At 44.4% G+C, this 25,375-nt stretch overlaps 1 protein-coding gene across 1 annotated transcript in view; it reads right to left on the bottom strand.

Moving 5' to 3' along the window:
* ZYG11A (zyg-11 family member A, cell cycle regulator) overlaps positions 1-25,375 on the bottom strand; it is a 37,417-nt gene that overhangs the window by 5,283 nt on the left and 6,759 nt on the right. Inside the window, exons 2-11 of the mRNA XM_004588784.2 lie at positions 21,616-21,781; positions 17,726-18,474; positions 13,414-13,554; positions 10,985-11,161; positions 9,051-9,115; positions 7,324-7,423; positions 7,192-7,245; positions 5,280-5,441; positions 5,159-5,203; positions 2,107-2,304 (exon numbers count right to left, since the gene is read on the bottom strand). Coding sequence (XP_004588841.2) covers positions 2,107-2,304; positions 5,159-5,203; positions 5,280-5,441; positions 7,192-7,245; positions 7,324-7,423; positions 9,051-9,115; positions 10,985-11,161; positions 13,414-13,554; positions 17,726-18,474; positions 21,616-21,781 — 1,857 coding nt within the window. The remainder of the gene's footprint in view (positions 1-2,106; positions 2,305-5,158; positions 5,204-5,279; positions 5,442-7,191; positions 7,246-7,323; positions 7,424-9,050; positions 9,116-10,984; positions 11,162-13,413; positions 13,555-17,725; positions 18,475-21,615; positions 21,782-25,375) is intronic.

The raw sequence follows: 25,375 nt of genomic DNA, 5'->3' as shown, positions 1-25,375 counted from the left end.
AAATAAAAATAAAATTAAAAACTAAAGTAAATTTTTAAAAGATTCATTTATTTTTATTGGTAAAGCAGATTTATAGAGAGAGAAGGAGAGACAGAGAGAAAAGATCTTCTGTCCACTGGTTCACTCCCCAAGTGGCTGCAATGGCCGCAGCTGAGCCAATCCGAACCCAGGAGCCAGGGGCTTCTTCTGGGTCTCCCATGTGAGTGCATGATTCCAAAGCCCTGGGCCATCCTCTACTGCTTTCCCAGGCCACAAACAGGGAGCTGGATGGGAAGTGGAACAGTCGGGACATGAACCAGTGCCTATATGGGATCCTGGTGTATGGAAGGTGAGGATTTAACTACTGAGCCATGTCAGTGGGCCTACAAATATAGATGTTAAGACACTGACACTGAAGGGCATCAAGTTCACTCAGTACTGAAGTTCACAGTTGACAAGCTCTACCCATTAGTACAGAGCTTTCAACAAGTACCACTATGTTATTACCTATAGACATGGGACAGGCATTGTGGCAGTGGGTCACTGCATCCCATGTCAGAATGCAGGCTCACATCCTGGCTGCTCCACTTCCCATCCAGCTCCCTGTTTATGGCCTGGGAAAGCAGTCCAGGATGGCCCAAAGCCTTGGGACCCTGCACCTGTGTGGGAGACCCAAAGGAGGTTCCTGGCTCCTGGCTTCAGATTGGCACAGTACCGGCCATTGCAGTCACTTGGGGAGTGAATTAGCAGATGGAAGATCTTCCTCTCTGTCTCTCCTCCTCTCTGTATATCTGACTTTCCAATAAAAATAAATAAAAATTTTTTAAATGAAACTATTGGGGCACAGGGCAGAGTACCCAGGAAACTTGATTAGTTGCAGGGACATGGGCATGTGGGCTGCCATCTTCCACTCCTTCTTGTTCACTTACTTACACACAAGAGAGCGAGCTTTGGCTGGGATGGTGGTCCTGAACCCCCACTGTATGGCTCATGTGCCGGGAGACCCCCTTTCCTCACAGACTGGATATAAAGCTCTCCAGCTCCCCATCCCTCTACCCTAGCACCTGCAACTACTCTCCCCAGGTCTGGTCTGGGACTCACTCAGCTTTGTTAAGTCCTGGACGCTCTAAGTGGCCAACTGCCTTGATAAATGAAAAGAACCAGTATGGTCCCATAACAGCTGGTTTACCTTGGCGTTTTGGTTGCTTAAATCTGCCCAGTGCTCAGAACATGGGATGGTGCCACACTCCTCCTTTGGGCATTTTAAAGTTTTGGGAGCCCACAATGAGTGTAATGAGTAATTTTCCATGTTAAAATTGCCAAGAGGGACCTGCATTGTGTCTTATCCCATACGAGTGCAGCTTCAAGTCCCGGCTACTTCACTTCAGATCCAGCTTCCAGCTAACACACCTATGACACAGCATCCCCAGTGCTTGGGCCGCTGACACCCACATGGGAGACTCAGAAGCAGCACCTGGTCTCTGGCTTCAGTGGCCATTTGGGAAGTGAGCCAGGAGAAGGTAGATCTATCCCCTCCTCCCCTAGACCCCCATCCCCTCTGTACTCTGGACTTCCAAATTAAGACTTATTTACATTTATTGTAAAATCAGATATACAGAGAGCAGGAGAGACAGGCAGGAAGATCTTCTATCTGCTGATTCACTTTGTAAGTGGCTGCAATGGCCAGAGTTCAGCCAGTCTGAAGCCAGGAGCTTTTTCCAGGTCTCGCATGCGGATGCAGGGGCCCAAGGGTTTGGACCATCTTTGACTACTTTCCCAGGCCACAGGCAGGGTGCTGGATGGGAAGTGGGACTGCCAAGACACGAACCAGCACCCACATGGGATCCTGGCGTGTGCAAGGTGACTTGAGCAACTAGGCCTCTGCACCGGGCCCGTCAAACAGATGTTTTAAAAATTAAAAAAAAAAAAACCTATTAGAAGGATTATAACAAAATGTTGACAAGACATAAGCTAGAGGTGGCTAGGTATTCATGAAGAACAATCTGTTTTCTGCATTTTTCCATCTTCTATAATGAGCATCTATTTCTAAAATTGTTACAATCTAGAAAAGTACTCTACAAGAAAAATTTGTTCTGGATTTTGCATGGAAGAGAATGGTTCACGTACCAGGTCCTGGAGAAGAAAGATCCTCCTCTGAGGGTCAGGGAATCTCCACATCTGTTTGTCAGAAGTCAGGTGGGCTATGATACCTGCAGCAAAGTAGCTGACTTCTAGTTCCTTGCTGCGGAGCAAGCTGCTGACGTGGTCCATCAGCTCTCTGGTCATCAGTGTGTATGAGATCTCACTGACCTCAGCAATGTTGTTCTACAGATCCCAGGCAGCAGAGAGCAGCAGGAACACAACAAGAAGGGAGATCAGGAGCTGGCTCTTCCTTCTGTGCAGCTAGGCGCCACCCAAAACATTCACTCCCCTGGCACCTGCTCCCATCAGCCCAGTGCCCACAGCATCAGCCCTTAGTCCTTAATAAACAATCGTTGAGTAAGTACTTACTACACGCCAGGCACAGTACTAGGCAAATAGTGTCTATCAGCCATTTCTCATTTAATCTTTACACGGGTTCCTACCAGCCACATAGGAGGTCTGGATTAGGTTTGATCCCTGGCTGCTGTGGGGTTTTGGGGGAGTGAACAAGTAGTTAGAAGCTGTCTCCCTTCCTCTGCTTTTCAAAACACTTAACAGTTTTTTTAAAACTGGTCACACATACAAGCAAACTAGAGTGTTTAGAAATGAAATTAATTTTTTAATTTAAAACAGTAACAATCCACTTCCTGTGGCTGTAAGAACGCCACTCAGTCTCTTGCTGGAGGCTACCATCAACTGTTCCTGGAAGCTGCCTAAATCCACTGCACATGAACTCAACCACTTCCTTCAGAACAGGTGACAAAGGAGCCTAGATGACTAGTGGCAAGACAGACATACCAACCTGTCACCTTTTAATCTGCAACTGTTCTGCTTCTAATGATTACTGTCTCTTCTTTCCTGGACTACACTGACTCTCTGTTCCTTCTTTTACTTTTCTGCACCTTCCACACACCTAGCACAAGTCACTTCCTCCTATCTGTGATGCCTTCTGTATCTACTGTTTTGTCCAAGGTGTACAAAGATAAAGACAGAGCGCCTGTTACAAGTCATTCATGGTCTAGAAACAAAGGGTCTAATGGACCTGGGCCTCACCAAGTACCTACCATACTCCATCACAAAGCCAATTTATACACGTCTATCACTACCTCCCCAAACTTACAAGTGCCACTATGTATTGCACACATCTGCATCTCCTACTGTATCCAGCACAGCAAATGGCAAGTGCTTACGGTATGCCTTCTTACATTCTTGTAAGGCTTTACATTCATCTTTAAGAAATGAAGACATTTCTCAATTATGCAATAAACTTATTTGAGATAGCATAGAACAATGAAACATCAGAACACTGATTGCCTGGTTCAGGCACAGCAGGCTAAGCCAATGAGCCTAAAATGCCTGCATTGGATATGGGTGTTGGTCCAAGTGCCAGCTACTTCACTTCTGATCCAGCTCCTTGCTAATGCACTTAGGAAGGCACCAGCAAATAGTCCAGGTACTTGAGCCTCTGCACAGATGTAGAAGACTCAGATGAAGATCCAGGATACCGGCTCTGGTCTAGCCCAGCCCAGTTGTTTTAGCCATTTAAGTAGTAAGCCAGAGTATCTCTATCTCTCTGTTCCTCACCCGAAACTCTGCCTTTCAAACAAATAGATATGTATTTTTGAATTTATTTATTTTAGTTGAAAGAGTTACAGAGAGACAAGGAAGGACAAAGATCATCCATCTGCTGGTTTACTCTCCAAATGGCCTTAACAGTCAGGGCTGGGCTGGTCTGAAATGAAGCCAGGAGCTTCTTTCGGGTCTCGCATGCTGGTGCAGGGGCCAAAGGCCATGGGCCATCCTCCACTGCTTTCCCATTAGCAGGGAGCTAGATTGGAAGTGCAGCAGCTGATACTAGAACTAGCATCCATATGAGATGCAACTACTGCAGGAAGGGGATTAGCAGAGCTATGCCACTGTGCCAGCCCCGTCAAGCAAATAAGTCTTTAAAAAGAAACTGATCCTGGATAAAGAGGAAGTAAAGTGAGTATCCTAGAATCTGGAGCTAGACGGCCTAAGTCTGCTTTTTGATTCGGTCCCTCAGTATCTAGGTGATGCAGGATAAACAGCACTTCTGCGATTGACTTTGATTCTGTGTGCAAGACAAGGTTCGTTAGAACACTGACACATTTTTTCCTATCCCTGTGTAAATATCTTGTAGGAATGTAGATTAGCTGCTCTTAGCATCAAGGGACGGTCGCTGCCTTTGGTCTGGCGTTTAAGTGCAGAACCTGCTTTGGACAATGGAACATCAGCAAAAGGTGGAACGGCATTGGCATAGTGGGACTTGCCCTCTGGCTGCCTACCAGCTCTCAGTGTCAGGGAGGAAAAACGGGCCACTGTAGACCACCCAACCCAGCAGACCCACCAGGTAACTCCAGCTACAGTCTGCTCATGTAAAACTGTAGAGCTGAGACAAGCTCCAACTGCTTACCTACTGTTTTAGTCTGGATATTAGTTTGGGTATCTTCCAAAGGTCCCAAATGCTTATGAGAACAGCTAATGGATTAAGGGTAATAATTAACAAATATAAGTAGAAACTCAATCTGGCAGTGGTATCTGAAGGCAGGTCCTTTAGGAAGCAACGAGGGTGGAACATATTCCTGGAGGGCCTCCTGATCAAATCGATATGGCTCCACAAAAGGAGACAACACACGCATAGATGATGAGTACGTTCCCCTTCTCAGCATACAACCTTCCCTTCACCATCCTTAGCCTAACCAGTTACCAAAACGAATGCCAGACCCTAAAACTGTAGATCATTATAAAGCCTGTTGCTTCATCACAGATACTCAGTAGAGTAATGAAAAGGTGGATAATACAAAGATTTGTAAATAAATACAATGGCTATTGTTTCAAGCCATTAAGCTATAATTTGTTTACAGTGATAGATAGCTCATCTACAACAGTAATTACTCACATGGACAATGTGAAGATTAAATGAGTTTATGTAGGTAAATTGCTCACAGTAGTGCCTAGCATGTAGTAGATACCACGTTAAGTTTCCTATAAACTGGTTCAAAGGAATTCATCTTACCAAAAGGCCAAGGACTTTGCTTTTTATTGCTGATTCCGTAAAAGTCTGTCAAGAGAATGTATAGGTTACTTCATTATGAACAAAAGAATGCCACATATTAAGTTTAATTCTGTCTTCCTACCTCCAAGACTCGAATGTAGATTAGCACTCCTTGATTTTCAATAAAGTACTTGCATGCAGTTGGACACTCATCCGTAAGATTCCAAAGTGCTTTTAAAGTAAACAAGAGGGTGATATCATTTAAACGTCCACCTATTTTTTGTTTTATTATTGTTAGCAGTTCCTGAAAACCAAAGAGACAAGGAGTTAGATGCCCAATTGATGGCAGAGTCACAGACAGAAGGGCTGATGAGAGAAAGATCTTCCATCCTCTGGGTCACTCTCCAAGTGGCAGCAGTGGCCAGAGCTGAGCCAATCTGAAGTCAGAAACCAAGAGCTTCTTCCAGGTCTCCCATGTGCGTGCAGGGTCCCAAAGCTTTGGGCCGTCCTCTGCAGCTTTCCCAGGCTCCAAGCAAGGAACCAGATGAGAAATGGAGCAAAACGACATGAACCAGCATCCATATGGGATCCTGGTGATTGTGTGGCAAGGATTTAGCTTTTAAGCCATTGCACCAGGCCCATAAACAAATAAATCTTAAAAAAACAAAACAAAACAAAAAAACCTTCCAGTACTGTTCAGACCTTTTTGCTGCTTTCAATATACATTTTTAAAAATATAATTCTACATACTCTATATATCTGCACCTAGTCCTGCCACCATTTTCAACAGCTTTAATGTTTCTCCATCATGGCTTTCCGAAAAACTCCAACCTCAGTTAACCCCGCTTACTTCAGGCCTCCTCCAAGAGATCCGGATGTCCTAATGACTAGCTCCACTGATCTCACCTTCCAAACCTGTCCACGAACTTCTAAAGGGAAGCAAAGGTATGTGTAAATACTACCTACTTCCCAAAGAATTTGTCCCTAAAAACTGCTGTTTCTGAATCGTTCCCTTCCCCTCCCTCGGATCATTTCACGTCACTCTTCACTGAAAACCTCAATCACTTGCCAGCCAAACCCAACGCCCTACTCACAACTGAGGCACTCTCCTCTCCTCTGCTCCAAGCTGAAGCCAGCACATCATTTCTCTAAATGCAATTCACGCACAGATTAGGCATCAAACCATTTCCATGTCTTAATTATACCAACAATTTCCTCCCTTTTCAAGTGATTCTCATGGTAGAATGTTTTACTATAACCGATCTTAGAACAACAGCAACAATAAAATTTACCCGATACAGTATCTTGCTTCCTTTGCTTTCCTTTTCTTATTGAAATAAATCTAAAAATTGTCTCTACTTCTTACCTTCTTTCTGTTCCTCACATTTTAGGCCACTACTCCACTAAAGTCACAACAAGCAAAATCTTGCCAAATCCAGTACTTGGCTGTGTCCCCAGCACATTCATCCACTCAGAAGCATTTAACTGAACTCTCTAATTTCTCCTGAAATACTCCTCTTGGAGTCTCAGACTCCTGTCTCATCTGGTCTTCCTTCACTTGTATTCTAGATACATCTGCACTCTTTTTTTCTGACTTCTCTCACTTCTCTGACATTTCTATGTATGCTCAACGCAAAATTGCAGCCCTCTACCCTCATTCTCCTAGGTATTTCTAAATAAACCCAGATTTTCTCCAGAGTCAGCCACTCCTTGGAGCTGCCCCTAGACTAGGAAGAAACTGCTGACCTCCAAGGCACCTGAGAAATCAATATGCCCAAAACCACTTCAGATTTCTACCCCAACTTTTATTCCGATTTTATCTCTAATACCAATATCCATTAAAAATAATGGAACAGAATAGTTACAGCTGTATATCAACTATAAGACTTCACTTACAAGAGTAAAGCAAAAGAAAACCCTTGGAGTAAATGTAAGAAATAATAAATGCCCACTTGGGTAGTGAATCAGTAGATGGACGATCTCACTCTAACTCTGCCTTGCATGAGAGAAAACGGATCACTTTGAAAAGCTTGTCATGATGACAATCAACCCACCTTAATTGCCAGGAAGAGCTCTTCTTCCAGTTGTGCAGTTTGCTTTGGTGAGAGCTACAAACAGAAAACCACAAGTGAAGTATCTATCAAACAGTAGGGAAAGGGATATCCTGCCTTGAGGCGATCACATACCTGGAGGGCTAGAATAGACATGATGCTCACTGCCATGGTTTGCATCTTGGGACTTTCATGTTTGCAGAGCCAGGTTATAACAAACTTGGCAGCATAAAATCTGAAAAGTAGTATGTATATTTCTCAAGATTACACAGTTTGTGAAACCACAGGTAGGGATAGGAAGAAATCATTTAGTCTCCCACCAAATCATGAAACAAAAAGTTTTGTGCTGGGCCCAGTGCAGTGGCCTAGCGGCTGAAGTCCTTGCCTTGAATGTGCCGGGTTCCTATATGGTTCTAATCCCTGCAGCCTTGCTTCCCATCCAGCTCCCTGCTTGTGGTCTGGGAAAGCAGTTGAGGATGGCCCAAAGCCCTGGGACCCTGCATCTATGTGGGAGACATGGAAGAAGTTCCTGGATCCTGGCTTCAGATCGGCTCAGCACTGGCCATTGCGGTCACTTGGGGAGTGAATCATCAGATGGAAGATCTTCTTCTCTGTCTCTCCTCCTCTCTGTATTTATAAAAAATATAAATCTTAAAAAAAAAGTTTTGTACTTGCAGAGGAAAGTCTGGCTGTGAGTCTGTGATGTCATTTATTCTGACTACAGCAGCCTAATTTGCACGTTGATAATTTTTTTGTTTTTATTTATTTGATCGCTTTTCGGCCTTCTGTTTAAGATCAAGTGTTGTTTTTATTTATTTGAAAGGAATTACAAAGCAAAAAAAGGACACAGAGTAGGAGAGGCTAGGAGGAGACGAAGGGAGGGAAGGAGAGACTCTTCCATCTGCTTTCCAAATGTCCTCAAAGGCCAGGACTGGGCAGGCCAAAGCCAGGAGCCTGGAACTCCATCTGAATCTCCATGGAGGGGACAGGGGCCCAAGCACTTGGACCATCCTGTGCTATTTTCCTAGAATATTAGCAGGGAGCTGGATCTGAAGGGCTGCACCAGGGACTCAAACTGGCACAACTCAACTGGAGTGCTGGTGTCACAAGGCACCACTTGACCTGCAAGGCCACAACACACAGGCCCAATGTTGGTGATTTTCTATGGCTGGAAGATTATGTTATAAATAGCCAAAATAGCCCTAGCCAGAAAAAAGATTCCCACCCTTGTTCTTGAGTAGTCTCACCTATTAAGATCAAGAGCATCCTATAGAGGGAAGACCTGAGTGAACAAGAGAACATTTAAATACCTAAACATTAACAAATTACAGAATGACAAAATTATTTGAGAGACTTGGCTCTTCTACCCACAGGCTCACTCCCTAAATGGCTGTGATGGCCAGAGCAGGGCCAGGCCAAAGCCAGAAGCCAGGTCTCCTAGCTGGATTGAAGGATCAGGGTACTTGGGTCATCATCGTCTGCCTTTCCAGGAACATTAGCAGAAGCCGGGCAGGGATTAGGGCAATAGGGCCTCAAAACGGCATTCCCATATAGGATCAATTAAGCTGCAGCACCACAACAACAGACCCCTAGAACAGGCAATGCTTCTTAAGCTTGCCCCTGCTGCAAACATCTTAGATGAGAAGCTATCGTCAAAGAAACTTAAGCACAAAATTAATGGGAGGTCTAGAACCTTAGATCTTGTCTGACTCTCTGGAACTCATCTATCCAATCAGCAGAGCCTTTAACTTAAGCACTTTTCCCCAGTATTCATCAGGCTTCTCCTAAAATAATGAGCAAAAGCTAACAATGCTCAGATTGACTTTAGTCAACGCCCCAGGAGATGATCAAGATGTACTTACCTGTCAAATGGAACATCCGCAAGAATCCGGGAGTTCGTTAAGCAGAGAAGACAATTCTTCTGTAACTTTCATGGAATAAGACAAAACCATTTTTAGCAAGTAGAACACTGCACCTCAAATAAAGGTTTTAAGCATTGATGGTGTTCCCAGTGAGTGTTCTTATTGAGAATTCACTGTATACCTGGCCCCTTCGAGTTCCTCACCACTGATGCTTGTCATGTAGGAAAGACTGAGCTTAGCAGGGACTTCTAGGCTTCTTCGAAAAAGGCTGAATTAGAGATTCCTTTTCTTTTTTTAAGATTTATTTTATTTTTATGGGAAAATGAGATGCACAGAGAGAGGACAGACACAGAGGAAGATCTTCCATCAACTGATTCACTCCCCAAGTGGCTACAACGACTGGAACAGAGCTGTGCCAATCCAAAGCCAGGAGCCAGGAGCCTCTTCCGGGTCTCCCACATGGGTGCAGGGTCCCAAGGCTTTGGGCTGTCCTTGACTGCTTTCCCAGGCCACAAGAAAGGAGCTAGGTGGGAAGCAGGGCCACTGGGATTAGAACCGGCACCCATACAGGATCCCAGCATGTGCAAGGTGAGGACTTTAGGCACTAGGCTACTGCATTGGGCTCAAATAAAAAATTTCTTACATGACAAACACTGCCTTTCCAATTGTATTTCAGTGCTTGTTTTTTAAAGATTTACTTATTTTTTATTACAAAGTCAGATATACAGAGAGGAGGAAAGACAGAGGAAGTTCTTCCGTCCGACGATTCACTCCCCAAGTGAGCCACAACAGCTGGTGCGCGCCGATCCGAAGCCGGGAACCAGGAACCTCTTCCGGGTCTCCCACGCAGGTGCAGGGTCCCAAAGCCTTGGGCCGTCCTTGACTGCTTTCCCAGGCCACAAGCAAAGGGCTGGATGGGAAGTGGAGCTTCCGGGATTAGAACCGGCGCCCATATGGGATCCCGGGGCTTTCAAGGCAGGGCTTTAGCTGCTAGGCCACACCGCCGGGCCCTGTATTTCTTTTTTAAAGATTCATTTCTTTTTACTGGAAAGGCAGGTTAGATTTACAGAAAGAAGGAGAGTCAAAGATCTTCCATCTACTAGTTCACTCCCCAAATGGGTACAACAGCCATAGCTGAGCCGATTCAACCTTGGAGCAATAAAATCAACAGTGTCTCAGAGCTATCAAAATCACAGGAGCAAAACCCTTTGGGCATGCTCCACCTTCTGGAGCCTGGGCTGACATCAAGGACTGCCCCCTATCATCGGGTGCTGTTGTACCTAGGATGGTGGTACAGTTTCTTCCCTTCTCTTCTCCCTTTCCCCAGATGCAGGATTGGAAACAACAGCTTCATCCACTTTCACCCTAGTGCTCGACCCTTCCCGCCCTCATCAATGGTCCACAAGGGCATGCATCCTTCCCAATGATGTAAGCATCACCAAAAATAAAATTTTTTAAAGTCTTGGGCTACATACACATTCATGTTTATATAAAATGAACATTTAACCACAATCCATAGTGAATTTTTAAATATTTTAATGATTTATATCTGTGAATAGCTATCAATCTTGGGGAATTCAGTTTTTCTTTTTATACCCTTTTTTACCCTGATATACATTTTTATGTTTAGATTTATGCTTCAATTCAACACATTTTTTTCATAAGTGGGATGAAAAACTAACACTTTTCAGATACAGAATGTAATGAAATACTAACAGATGTTTCTAAGTAACTGTTTATCCAGGATCTAAAAAACTTTAACCTCATTACTGATCTGTATCGCCTATTTTTCCTATAACAAACATGAATTCTTTATCTGATAGTGAAAATTCAGAATGAAATGTTTCAGTAAAACAAATGGTTGACTGAAAATAAATGCCATTCATATTTGCTCTAAAGTTGAAAAGTGAAATCAAGAATTCAATTCAAATTACCTGCTGGTATTCAGGAAAAGTTTTCAGAGCCTTGAAAAGCAGAGAGATAACCTCTGAGAGCAGACGAACAGGAATCGCCTTGGCCAGGCCCTGGCGAGTCAAGTTGAGAGCGCAAGCACTGCCAGTGAACTGAACCGACAAATCATTCGGATGGTTCTTCATTCCTACAGCCACAAGCTGAAGATAAAGTTTGGTTTCAGTGACCTATGGTAACATGAACATTCTATATTGTGTCTTGTGTGTGTTTGGATTGGCTGGCAAAAATATTTGCTTCCTGGCCCCCATTCTCAGCACTTACTTTAGGACATCAATGCATTACAGCAACATTTTCAACTGTAGCTATAACGAGTGTTGTGACTTTGGACAACTCATTTTCCTTTCCTGGACCTCGGTTTGTTCCCCTTTAAAATTCAATTCACAATCACTTATTGAAGGGACATAATCATGACTCAATGTAAAAACTTGTGAGAGATACCAGGTGCATATAAACAAATAACGGTGTGGGCTGGCACAGTGGCTTGGTAGGCCAATCCTTTGCTTTCTTGTCTATGGCCTGGGTAATTAGCAGAGGAATGGCCCAAGTTTCTGGGACCATGCACCATGTGGAAGACTTGGAAGAAGCTCCTGGCTTCAGACTGGCTCAGCTCTGGCCATTGCGGCATTTAGGGAGTGAACCAGCAGATGAAAGATCCCTCTTTATCTCCTTCTCTGGCTTTCAAATGCAAATTTTAAAAAAATAATAAATCTGGGCCCAATAATCCCGGAAGCTACACTTCCCATCCAGCTCCCTGCTTGTGGCCTGGGAAAGCAGTCAAGGACAGCCCAAAGCCTTGGGACCCTGCACCTGCGTGGGAGATCTGGAGGAAGTTCCTGGATCCTGGCTTCAGATCGGCACACACTGTCCGTTGCGGCTCACCTGGGGAGTGAATCGTCGGACGGAAGAACTTCCTCTCTGTTTCTCCTCCTCTCTGTATATCTGACTTTGTAATTAAAAATAAATAAATCTTAAAAAAAAATAAATCTTTAAAAAACAAGCACTGAAGAACAGTCTCCTAAGAGTTAACCGAGTTAAGAGATAGTTGTGGAGGGAACAGTCATTTTTTTAAGACTCATTTATTATTTGTATTGGAAAGTCAGATTTACACAGAGAAGGAGAGACAGAGATAAAGATTCTCTGTCCACTAATTCATTCCCCAAGTGGCCACAACAGCCGGAACTGAGCTGATCAGAAACCAGGAGCCAAGAGCTTCCTCCAGGTCCCTCACGTAGGTACAGGGCTCCAAGGCTTTGCTTTCTACTGTTCTCCCAGGTCATAAGCAGAGTATGAAAGTAATCGTGGTGTGCTTTGGGGGTAATTTCTAAGTGAACTAAGTAAGTAACAAAACAGTGTCTTTATGGGCTGTAGCTGTGCCTACGAGGCCAGCATCCCACAATAGTGCCAGTTCAAGTCCCAGCTGTTCCATTTCTTTAAGATTTTCAATTTTTAAAAAAAGTTTAAAGAAAGATTTATTTTAATTTTACAGAAACAGAAGGAAAGACAAAGACAGAGATCCTCCACCTGCTGCTTTACTCCCTAAATGACCACAACAGACCAGAGCTGATCTGGTCTAAAGCCAGGAGCCAGGAGCTTCTTCCAGGTCTTCCACATGGGTGCACAAGTCAAAGATTTTGGGCCTTCCTCCACTGCTTTCCCAGGCCAAAAACCAGATAGCTGGAGTGGAAGTGGAGCAGCCAAGACAAAAAGTGGAGCCTATCTGGGACGCTGGCACTACATCTGGAGGACAAGCCTGCTATACCATTTTGATGCCCACAGATTTTTATGTTCTAAAAATTTTAATTAATTTTTTCTAGGATTTCTAAAAAGCATTTACTTATTTTTATTTGGAAGACAGATTTTTACAGAGGGGAGAGACAGAGACAAAGAGATCCTCGAACTGCTGGTTCACTCTGCAATTGGAGCAGACTCAGGAGCTCCCTCGGCATCTGCCACATGAGTGTAGGAGCCCAAGCACTTGGGCCATCAAAGTGGAACAGCCAGGACATAAACTGGCAACCACATGGGATGCTGATGCAAAACGAGGAAGATGAGCCTGCAAAGCTACAGTGCTGGTCCCAACAAGTTTTTATATCATTTGAAGAGCATATGGAACCCCTTCCTCCATCCTTCGCCCAGCTGTCCATCTTCTGATTTAGCTCCCTGCTAAGGTGTTTGGAAAATCAGCCAAAATGGTCCCAGTGCTCAGGCCTCTGTCTCCTAGTGGGGAGAAGCAACTCCAGGCTTCAGCCTGACTCAGTCCCAACTGTTAAAGTCACTTGGGGCGTGAAGCAGGAGACGCAAGAGCTCTGTCTCTCCAACCCTCTAATTCTCCCTCTTAATTAAAGAAACAAATGAATAAACATTTTTACAAAGGTGCCTGAGTTGTAATTACCTTTAAAATTGCAGGCATTACTAGCCGCGTCGCAAATGTCTCTGTGAACAGCCTGTAGAGGGCATCTCTCAAAAAACACGACTTGTTCTTATATCGGATCAGTGCTTCTGAAATCTGATTAATATTGGCTCCTCCAGCAACCTGAAAAACAAAGACATTACTGATAGAGTTCACCACTCATTTTTTAAAAAAGATTTACTTATTTTTGTTGCAAAGCCAGATATACAGAAAGGAAGATCTTCCATCCAATAATTTACTTCCCAAGTGGCTGCAATGACTGGAGCCAACCTGAGCTGATCCAGAGCCAGGAGCCAGGAGCCAGGAGCCTCTTTCAGGTCTCCTATGCAGGTGCAGGGTCCCAAGGCTTTGGCCCGTCCTCGACTGCCTTCGCAGGCCACAAGCGGGGAGCTGGATGGAAAGCTGGGCCAACAGAATACAAATCGGCATCGAAATGGGATCTCAGTGTATGCAAGGTGAGGAATTCAGCCATTAGGCTATCGCACTGGGCCCACCTCTAATGTGCATTTCTATATCCATTAGCAAGAAGCTGAATCAAAAGTGGAGCAGCTGAGGCTGAAAACGGTTTTGAATCTGACGCCAGCTTTGCACAAAACAGGGCCCCACCATGCATTTTGGAGCATAGGTTTTTGGTTGAAACAGCAACTGGAGCTCAGGTAATGACCCAGACCATTTAAAAAGTTGCACATTTAATCACAATTTTGGATAAATGCTCTGATCAACTTGAGCCTATAATTCTGACTTTCCAATAAAAATAAATAACTTTAAAATTAAAAAAAAAAGCAAAGAAAGGATAAGAAGTTAAGAGGAGTTAAAAAGTTAAGGAACTAGAAGCCAACTACTCTTCAATTAGCAGAAAAGAATTCACGTCATATTGACATGATTCTCTTTAATTTCACTTAACTTTCATACAACCAAAAGAGGTCTGGGAACACTTTGACAAGGGACAGATAGTGAGCATTCCATGTATCTAATTACAAAGCTAAGATTAAAACAAGAGGATGGGGCCAGTACCACAGAGTGCTAGGCTAGGCTTCCACATGTAGCACCAACATCCATGTTCAGGCTACTTCACTTCCCATCCAGCGCCCTGCTTGTGGCCTGGGAAAGCAGTCGAGGACGGCCCAAAGCTTTGGGACCCTGCACCCATGTGGGAGACCTGGAAGAGGTTCCTGGCTCCTGACTTCGGATTAGCTTAGCTTCGGCTGTTGCAACCTCTAGGGGGGTGGGACAACAAACAAAACATCTTCCTCTCTGTGTCTTTTCCAATGGGGTTGGGTCAGCTAACGAAAGATCTTCCTCTCTGTGTATATCTAACTTTCCAATAAAAATAATAATAAATAAATCTTTAAAAAATAATCTTGGCCTAACAAAAAGTATTTTATGAAAGTTATACTAGGACAATTAACAATGGAATTTATAGATTACACACACACACACATATATATACACACACATTATACAAAAATCTTACATCAGTGGAACTAGCACGGTGACTCCACAGGCTAATCCTCCACCTGCAGGGGTCAGTTTACCATAAGGGCATCATGGGTTCAGATCCCAGCTGCTTTACTTCCTTTTCAGCTTGCTGCTTGTGGACTGTGAAGGCAGAGGAGGGTGCTCTAAGATCTTGGACCCCTGAATCTTGGGAGACCCTGAAGAGGCCCCTGGCTTCAGATTAGCCAGCTCCAGCCGTTCTGTTCATTTGGGGATTGAACCAGTGGATGGAATATCTTTCCCTGGCTATTTTCTCTGGCTTTCCAATAAAAATAAATAAATCGTCAATAAAATGTACATCAATGATAAGTTTCTGAAAAATTGCTATATGTACATTCTGGGTCATAGGGAAAAAAACTCAAGGATTATCAATTGTCCAGTGATTCAGAAGAAAAACAGTGTGTGCATGGAAACAGGACTAAAAGCAAATGTAGTACGTGGGAGTAGTGATGGCTCAAATCGGCTAATTTATCACTTTCAAGCACCAGCATCCCATATGGGTGCCAGTTTGTGTCTCAGTTGCTCCACTTCCCATCCAGCTTCCTCCTTAAGGACTGAAACAGCAGTGGAGAATGGTACAAAGCCTTCAGACCCTGTACCTGCAATAGAGACTTGGAATAAAACTAACTCTTGATAAAAAATAATCTTAAAAACCTTCAACTAAATGTAGTGGGGCCAGAACTATATGCAGCAGGCAAAGCTACAACAGCCAGACCGAAAAGAATTAGGGAGGGTGAGCTAATTCATTCCCCAAATGGCCATGCCATCAGGGATAGGCCCGACTGAAACCAGGAGCTTATTTAGGGTCTCCCATGTGGGTGCAGGTTCCAGACACTTGGGCCAATCCCAGTGCTTTCCCCGGGTAATAGCAGGAAGTTGTATAAGAAGTGGGCAGCTGGGGGCCCAGTGCAGTGGCATAGTAGCTAAAGTCCTCGCCTTTCACATGCCAGGATACCATACAGGCACCAGTTCTAATCCCAGTGGCCCAACTTCCCATCCAGCTCCCTGCTTGTGACCTGGGAAAATAGTCAAGGATGGCCCAAAGCCTTGGGACCCTGCACCCAAGGAGAGAGGCTCTGAGTTTCTGGTTTTGAATCAGCGCTGCTACAGTCATTGCAGCCACTTGGGGAGTGAATCATGGGATGGAAGTTCTCCTTTTCTGTCTCTCCTTTCTGTATATATGAATTTGCAATAAAAATAATAAAATCTTTTTTTAAAAAAGCAACTCATTAAAAAAAAAAAAGTGGGGCAGCTGGGACTTGAACTATGGTAACCACAAGCAGCATATGTGGCCCTCACCACAGCACTATCCCTCTTTCGTTCTCACTTTAGGTAGGGGATACAACGTTTATTTGTTGTAAGGTGTATACTAACATTTAAATTTACTCTTTTCATGACTTCTCAGCCTTCTGGCAAAAACCAAGTATAGTATGTGTTCTTACCAGTAAAATATCCTTCATAATATAAAAAACAACAAAAACCCAACAACAAAAACATAGTATACTTTATATTTGATTTGAAAGATAGATAGATAGATAGACAGAGATACACTCCTATTAAATGAAAGTTTTGCTAAAAGAGTCCTTTTAAATTCACCCACACGTTATAGTCTACCCAGGGCTGGATGAAGACCTTGACAAATTATTAGTACCAGGAGACTGTGGTTTCTTCTTTCCCCTCTCCTAAACATCTCCAGCACTGGCATCCCAGATCAGAGTACTGCTTCCAACATGATTGTTTTGCTTCTAATTAAGCTCCCACCTAATGTATATGGGAAAGCACAAGTATTTGAATCCTGGGGCTGCATAGCCATTTAGGCAATGAACTAATAATGGATGTCTGGATCACTCTGTCTGTCCCTCCCTCTCTTTGTCACTGTGCCTTCTGAATAATTTAAAAAATAATAATAAAAAGTATCACCAGGGGGCCTTGTGTCACAGCCTAATGGCTAAAGTCCCCCCTTGCATTTGTACGGATCCCATATAGGCACTGGTTAGTGTCCTGGCTGCTCCACTTCCCATCCAGCTCCCTGCCAGTGGCCTGGGAGAGCAGTTGAGGATGGCCCAAAGCCTTGTGACCCTGCATCCGCGTGGGAGACGCGGAAGAATGGCTCCTGGCTTCGGATCAGTGGCACTCCGGCCCATGTGGCCACTTGGGGAGTGAACCAGCTGATGCAAGTTCTTTCACTCTAGCTCCCCTTGTCTTTGTAAATCTTTCCAATAAAAACAAATAATTTATGTTTTAAAAAGTATCACTAGGAAGAGCTATAAATTTATTCTAATAAAGATCAAATAATTTTTCTTTTTTTGTTTTATTTTTTAAAATAACTTCTTAAGTCTATCTTAAAAACTGCTTGTCATAATTCTAAAAAAAATAACATTCTTCATGTCTCCCATCTGTCTCAATTATTTTAGCTGCTGAAGTGATGATCATAACTTTCAGAATCACAGACTCAAGCACAGATCTCACTCTACCAACAGTTGTCCCCATCATGAAATGAGAAATTCTGAAATATATTGACTTGAAACAGGAACAGAAAGTAAGACATATCCCTTCCATGCACTGACTCACTGCCCAAATGCTCACAGTCCCTGGGTCACACCAGTCCAAAGACATGGAAGTTGCAACGGTACCTTGAAGTCACAATTACCAAGCCTACAATGTGGTAGAGGCACAATAATTTACTAATCTCCTGCAGCATTTTATAATTTTTTGGTAACCCTAACAGACTATGATGCACCGCAGCAGTTTAATAATGTTCAAAAGAAATGAAACAAAATTTTAGTTAAGAACACACCCTCAATCCTTGCTTTGTAGCAAAGAAGTCAGAATAACCAGCTTCCGTACACAATAGTCCCACGAAACACAATGCAGGGTGTTCTTGTAGAAACAGTTCTACAGCACTATCAGTGATGTGAACACCCCCAGAAATATCCAGGGATTCAACATTAGGAAGGATATTCTTCTGCTGTAGCAAATGAAAACCTAGGTCGGACTTGAGTTCCCTGTGATTGGACATATCAAGGTGAAGCAGACAATTAAGTTCTCCAATGACTGCAACAACCTGCGGGCTACTCATGGTCAGGAATTTCAGACAATGCATGGCAAGAGATCGCAGGCGATCCTTACAGTTAAGGAGTGCAGAAATGTCAGTGACTAAAGTACTGGAGATATCTAAACTTTCCAGTCTTGGTAACTGACAAACAGTAGCCAGGTCTTCAGTATAAAAAGAGACATTGAAAACGCTTAAGACGCGAAGACCGGTGAGCTGACCAAAGAGCACTATTGAATCTTGAGGGTTGCTTGCTGAGTCCAGTAGGAGACTTCGCAAGTTTTGCTGGACCCAGCTATTGCTGCAGACTCCACTTAACATCTCTGTGACTGAGAGGTCACAGTCGACGGCAGCAGCGTTCAGCTCAGTGAACTTATGATGGCAGAAGGCGTTTGAGAAAGTAGTTGCAGAGATTTTAGCTTTCTGGATATTGATCGCCTTCAGTTTCATCTGGTCGCCTTGGAAAATGCTTGCTGTTCTGTCATTCAGCTTGCCTGTAAGAGAACCAGAGCCAGCTTGGAATGCTATCTCAATTTCACATCTTTCCAGGATGAAAGGTAGCCATCATTATTAACAGACGTTAATAAAAGAAGAAGGACCCACACTTATTGTTTACATTGTACCAGGCACTAAATTTTTTCATAAAATTACCTCACTGCTATGCACCAAATTTACAAAAGAAATTGTTACATTATTATTTAGATAACAAAACTAAAGCTTTAGGTTAAGTAACTTGCCCAAAGTAAACATATATGGCAGAATCAAGAATCAAACTTAGTTTTACCCGCAGTCACTTTGAACAAAATTATAAAATAGGCAGGTAGTACGGAATAGACAATATGCAAACAACACTGTTGATTTTTTTAAAAAGATTTATTTATTTTTACAGAGAGGAGGAGAGACAGAGAGGAAGATCTTCCTTCCAATGGTTCACTCCCCAAGCGGCTATAATGGCTGGAGCTGAGTCAATTGAAAGCCAGGAGCCTGAGGCCATGCAGGTGCAGGGTCCCAAGGCTTTGAGCTGTCCTCTACTGCTTTCCCAGGCCACAAGCAGGGAGCCGGATGGGAAGCAGGGCCAATGGGACTAGAACCAGTGCCCATATGGGAACCTGGCGTGTTCAAGGCGAGGACTTTAACTGCTATGCTATTGCACCAGGCCTAACACTACTGATTTTTTAAAATTTTTATTTATGATTACATGACACAGGGCTGTCTTCCACCCTCTAGTTCACTTGCTAAATACCTTACAACAGGGCAAAAGCAGAAATTCCATTTGGTCTCCCACAAAGATGACAGGAGTACTTGAGCCTTCATCATCATCTGTTACCTCACAGTTACATTAACAGAAAACTGGGTCGGAAATGTGGAGTAGGGCCCAGTACAATGGTCTAGCTGCTAAATCTTTGGCTTGCATGCACCAGCATCCCATATCAGTGCACCCACACATTGCTTGTATGCAAAGGGGTAGACACTCAAAACAATAACTGCTACAAACATGCCATTATTTGTAAAAAATCTGCCATAAATCTCATGGAAAGTTAATCAATTTTACCTAATAAAATTCTGGCTATAGGGGCCTGGCATGCTAGTTCAGCTAGCTAATCCTCCATCTCCAAAGGTCAGTATCCCATTGGGTGCCACTTCCTTCCCGGCTGCTCCACTTCCCATCCAGCTCCCTGCTTGTGGCCTGGGAAAGCAGCAGAGGATGACCCAAGTCCTTGAAACCCAGCACCTGCGTGGGAGACTAGGAAGAAGCTCCTAGGTAAATCTGCCTTTCCAATAAAAACAAATCTTAACAAAAAATTATGGCTATATGATTCAACATGTTAAATTGAGCAGGGAGGCCAGTGCTGTGATGTACCAGGTAAATCTGCCACCTGCAGTGTTGGCATCCAATATGGGCACCAATGTCCTGACTGCTCCATTCTGCAATATTATTGATCCAGCTCCCTGCTAACAGCTGAGAAAATCATCATCAGATGACTCAAATGTCTGGGTCCTTGTCACTCACATGGGAGACCTGATGAAGCTGCTGGATCCTAGCTTTACCAGGCCTAGCCCTGTTTTTCTCCCACCTTGCAGCACCAGCATCCTATATGGGTGTCAGTTCATGTCCCAGCCTGCTCCCTGTTTATGACCTTGGAGGATGGCTCAAAGCCTTGGCATTGTGCACCTGCTCTGGCTTCAGATCAGCTCAGTTCAGCCGTTGCAGCCATTTGGGGAGTGAATTAGCGGGAGGAAGATCTTTTTCTTTGTCTTTCCTTTTCTCTGTAAATTAGCCTTTCCAATAAATTTTTCTTTAAAGTTCATGGAAAACTGGAATTAAAAGTTTATTAGGGCCCAATGGCGTGGCCTAGCGGCTAAAGTTCTTGCCTTGAATGCACTGGGATTCCATATGGGCGCCGGTTCTAATCCCGGCAGCTCCACTTCCCATCCAGCTCCCTGTTTGTGGCCTGGGAAAGTAGTCAAGGATGGCCCAAAGCCTTGGGACCCTGCACCCGGGTGGGAGACCCGGAAGACGTTCCTGGTTCCCGGCTTTGGATTGGCGCAGCACCAGCCGTTGCGCTCACTTGGGGAGTGAGTCATCAGATGGAAGATCTTCCTCTCTGTCTCTCCTCCTCTCTGTATATCTGACTTTGTAATAAAAAATAAATAACTCTTAAAAAATAAAAAAAGTTTATTAGGGCCCGGCGGCATGGCCTAGCGGCTAAAGTCCTCGCCTTGAATGCACTGGGATCCCATATGGGCGCCGGTTCTAATCCCGGCAGCTCCACTTCCCATCCAGCTCCCTGCTTGTGGCCTGGAAAAGCAGTCGAGGGCAGCCCAAAGCCTGGGAACTCTGCACCCCTGTGGGAGACCTGGAACAAGTTCCTGGCTCCTGGCTTTGGATTGGCTCAGCTCTGGCCATTGTGGTCACTTGGGAAGTAAATCGAGGGCCCGGTGCCATGGCTTAGCAGCTAAAGTCCTTGCCTTGAACGCGCCAAGATCCCATACGGATGCCAGTTCTAATCCCAGCAGCTCCACTTCCCATCCAGCTCCCTGCTTGTGGCCTGGGAAAGCAGTCAAGGACAGCCCAAAGCCTTGGGACCCTGCACCCACATGGGAGACCCAGGAGATCTGGCTCCTGGCTTCAAATCGGCGCAGTACCCGCTGTTGTAGTCACTTGGGGAGTGAATCATTGGACAGAAAATATTTCTCTCTGCCTCTCCTCCTCTCTCTATATATATATCTAACTTTGGAATAAAAATTTAAAAAAATCTTTTTAATAGTTTATTGGAAAGACTGTAAAATTATTGGGATGAGTGGTTAGCTAGCAGTAAAGATTCCCAGTTGAAGTGCCCACATCCCACATTCATTTACCAAAGTTTCATATCCAGCTCCAGTTCCTAATTTCAGCTTCCTCTGAATGAGGACCCTGGGAAGCAGTGCTGAAGGCTCAAGCAGTGGCTCCCTATTACACATGTGGAGACCTGGAAGGATTTACCAAACTCCCAGTTTTGGCCTGGTTCAACCCTGGCCATTGTGTCATACATTTGAAGGATGAACCAGTGGATAAGAGTTCCTTTTCTCTGCCTCTCAAAAATAAATAAGTAAATCAAGAGCTTCAAAAATAGATTTTTATAAAACCTTATTACCTTGTGAAGTCATTAACTTAAGAAACTGATCAGCGATTTCCGCAGGTAAATTCCAGGACTCAGGAAGGCACAGTGTTCCATCAGGTCTTTCAATGCAAAATTTCTCCAGATTGACAATCAGGAAATTCAGGCAGCTGGTCACCAAAGAGTAGGGCGATGCCTCCTCCTAACAAACAAGGCCCAATTATACTTCGTTAGAATCCATCCACAAAAACTCACCATAGAAGCAGTCATGCATGTCCTTCTTCCTCTAATAATGATGGTAGGTGATGGAATCCCCAACTCCGAGCGTTAACAGAAGACTGTTATTATTTCAGTTATATGTATTAGTTTTAGTTATTTTTATTGAAAAGGCAGATTTAAAGATTTGTTTATTTTTATTGCAAAGTCAGATATACAGAGAAGAGGAGAGACAGAGAGAAAGATCTTTCATCTGATGGTTCACTCCCCAAGTGGCCACAACAGCTGGAACTGAGTCAATTTGAAGCCAGGAGCCTCTTCCAGGTCTCCCACGCGAGTACAGGGTCCCAAGACTTTGAGCCATCCTTGACTGTTTTCCCAGGTCACAAGCAGGGAGCTGGATGGGAAGCAGGGCTGCCGGGATCAGAACCAGCGCCCATATGGGATCCCGGCACATGCAAGGTGAAGACTTAAGCCGCTAGACTATTGCACCGGGCCCAAAAAGGCAAATGTATATAGAGAGGGAGAGACAAAGAAAGATCTTCCATCCACTGGTCCACTCCCCAAATGACCACAATGGCTGGAGCAAAGGTGATCTGATCAAGGCCAGGGGCTTCTTCTCGCCTCCATGCAGGTGTGGGGCCCCAAGGCATTGGGCAGCCTCCACTCTTTTCCCAGACCACAAGCAGCGAACTGGATGGAAAATGGAGCAACTGGGCCACCAATTGGTGCCCATATGAGATCCTGGCACTTGCAAATAAGAACTTAGCCATTGAGCCATCATGCCTGGGCCCAATATATTACACATTTTACAAAGAACTAGAAAAGGAGTCTGAAGCTTCCTAACACAAAGAAATTTTTATAGGTATTTATTGTGGGAACTGGTAATTGTATCAATCTGATTATTATATATTACATACTAACATTAACTCTTATACTGTACTCCATGTATGGTTATTTCAAAAGAGGAGAATCATTAGAAAGCATAACAATGTCTTGCCAGACGATAAGAGATGCATAAGGAAGCTGTACAGACTTTCTAGCAACTTAGAACTGCTTGCATTAATGATTGTGGACAGGCTATACTGTGTGAACCTTCCTCTGATCCACAGTTGCTTAGCTGCTGGATATTGCCTTTACAAACCTGAATTAGGGATGAGCCTAGCATGGTAGCCTAGTAGCTCAAGTCTTTGCCTTCACCTGCACACACTGGGATCCCATAGGGGTGTTGGTTCTAGTCCCAGCAGCTCCGCTTCCCATCCAGCTCCCTGCTTGTGGCCTGGGAAAGCAGTCAAGGACAGCCCAAAGCCTTGGAACTCTGTACTCACATGAGAGACCCAGAAGAGGCTCCTGGCTCCTGGTTTCAGATCTGTGCAGCTCTGGCCATTGCAGTCACTTGGGGAGTTAATCAGCAAATAGAACATCTTCTTCTTTGTCTCTCCTCTTCTCTGTATATCTGACTTTGTAATAAAATAAATAAATCTTTTTTTAAAAAAAGAAATGAATTAGGGCATATGTTTGATTTAACAATCAGAATACAAATTGGGATACCCACATTCCATATTTATGTTCAAGCAGGTAAAGATGGCTGGGTCCCTGACACCCACATTTGAGAGATGGATTGAGCTTCTAGCTCCTGACTTCAGTCTAATGTAGTTGCGACCACTTTAGGAATTTGAGGATTAAGCCAATGATTGGGAAACTGTCTCTTATTGTACTTTATAATAAAGTAGACTTACTTTATGATATCTTACAATACCTTATCATACTTTATAGTACCTTAATAATACTAAGGTTCTAATAATAATAATGCCTTATAATACCTCAATAATAATAGGGTTCTAATAAAAGGAATCTTACAATAAAACAAGGTTTGCTTTATTATTATAAAATATGCCATGCTCCAGCGCTTTCCCAGGCTAGAAAGAACTGGATAGGAGGTGGAGTAGCCAGGGCATGAAACCACACCCATATGGGATGCCAGCACTTGCAAGTGGAGGATTAGCTTGTTGAGCAACCAAGCCACCCCATGGAAATGTCATCTTTAAAAAAGTCACCTTGCAAGTACCGGGATCCCACATACTGCTGGAGAAAGGCAGCCAATAGCTGTGGACTTAGCAAATGCCAAATCTGTTAATTGCACCAGTATGTCAGCATCGCTGCCTAGTATTTATCTTCTTGTGCTTCTTTTTTTTTTAAAGACATGCAAGCAATGGTACAAGTATGGCGCAAGATGAGCAGGCTAGGACAAGGCCACCCTAGCTCCCAGGCATGCTACACAGTAGGGGAGTGGAAGAGGCAGACTGACCAGGGAAAAGGGAGTGGGGATGTGTTGGATCGGGGCTGCTGAGGACATGTTTTATGGGGAAAGAGTGACTTCTAGGGGCTTCCTTGGACTGGGTCACTACATTCAAGTAATCAAGAGAACTGACACAGGGTTGTCTAGAAGGTCAAAATCAGAGGGAATGTCTAGGAAAGGGCAAAGCAATGCCCACATGGGGGACCTGGACTGAGCTAAGCACCATTTTCTACCACCCATCAGCCTATGCAAAAACTGAGGTCGAGGATGGTCACAAGAGCTGGGGGTGGTAACAGACCAAGCCAAGTTGGATCCCAGAACTCGTGGGAGCTAGGGCAGAACCAAGGCACATGCTGCTGCTACATGTGAGATCCAGGGTTGGGAGCGGGTCTAGTACAGAAACTTGGGGAACTCCCCTGCTAGGCACAGCTCACGCTGGGCAGTATAAGAGCCAGCTCTGTGGGCAGGCTAGACTGCAGCAGCCACTGGCACACACAGAAGCCAGGACAGGGTGTGAGCCAAGATGGGATAGGCCAGGCTGCAACATCCACCAGCAAAAGTTGAAGCTAGGCACAGACTACGCCAAGCTCATTGAAGCATCTGCTGGTATGCACAAAATCATGGGCTGAGAACAGGCCCATTAGGGGAACTGTGAGAGATCCCCTGTTAAATTGCAGCTCTCACTGGTAAGCCAAAAAGCCAGGGCTGTGGGCGGACTGAGCTGTGCAAGGAGGCAGCACCCATTAACATGGGCTGGGTCTGGAGGAAGGGGAAATGCCAGATTGAGCTAAGTCTCATTACATGCTAGCATTCATGAGAGCCAGAAAAGGTGCAGGACTGGCTTGGAAAGACTGTAGAATCCACTGGCAAGAGCCAGAATGGGTGCAGGCCAGTTAGCTAGGCCACAGTTCCCAGTAGTGAATGCCAGAATGAGGAGTGGGCCATGTAAGGCAGGGCCACAGCATCCATCCGCCAGCACAAGCAAATGCCTGGTAGGGAAACTTGGGGAACTCCTTGCTAGGTAGCAGCCCCCACTAGTAAGCATGAGAGCCGAGGCTGGGGGCAGGCCGAGTCAAGTTGGGCTACAGCACCCTTTTGCATATGTGTGGGCCAGGTCTGGGGTGGATCAGGTTGAGCTAAGTCACAGCACTCATGGGTATACAAAAGAGCCAGACGGGATGCAGAATGGACCTAGCTATGCTGCAGCACATGCCCTCATGTGCAAAAACCAGGGCTGGAGACAGGTCAGGTGGGGGTTATTAGTGGTCACTCCAAGTAGGT

The sequence above is a fragment of the Ochotona princeps genome, chromosome 2 (genome assembly GCF_030435755.1).
Source record: "Ochotona princeps isolate mOchPri1 chromosome 2, mOchPri1.hap1, whole genome shotgun sequence".
Classification (NCBI taxonomy): Eukaryota; Metazoa; Chordata; class Mammalia; order Lagomorpha; family Ochotonidae; genus Ochotona; species Ochotona princeps.
The sequence above is the reverse complement of the archived record's forward strand: the minus strand, read 5'-3'. Positions and strand labels throughout refer to the sequence as shown.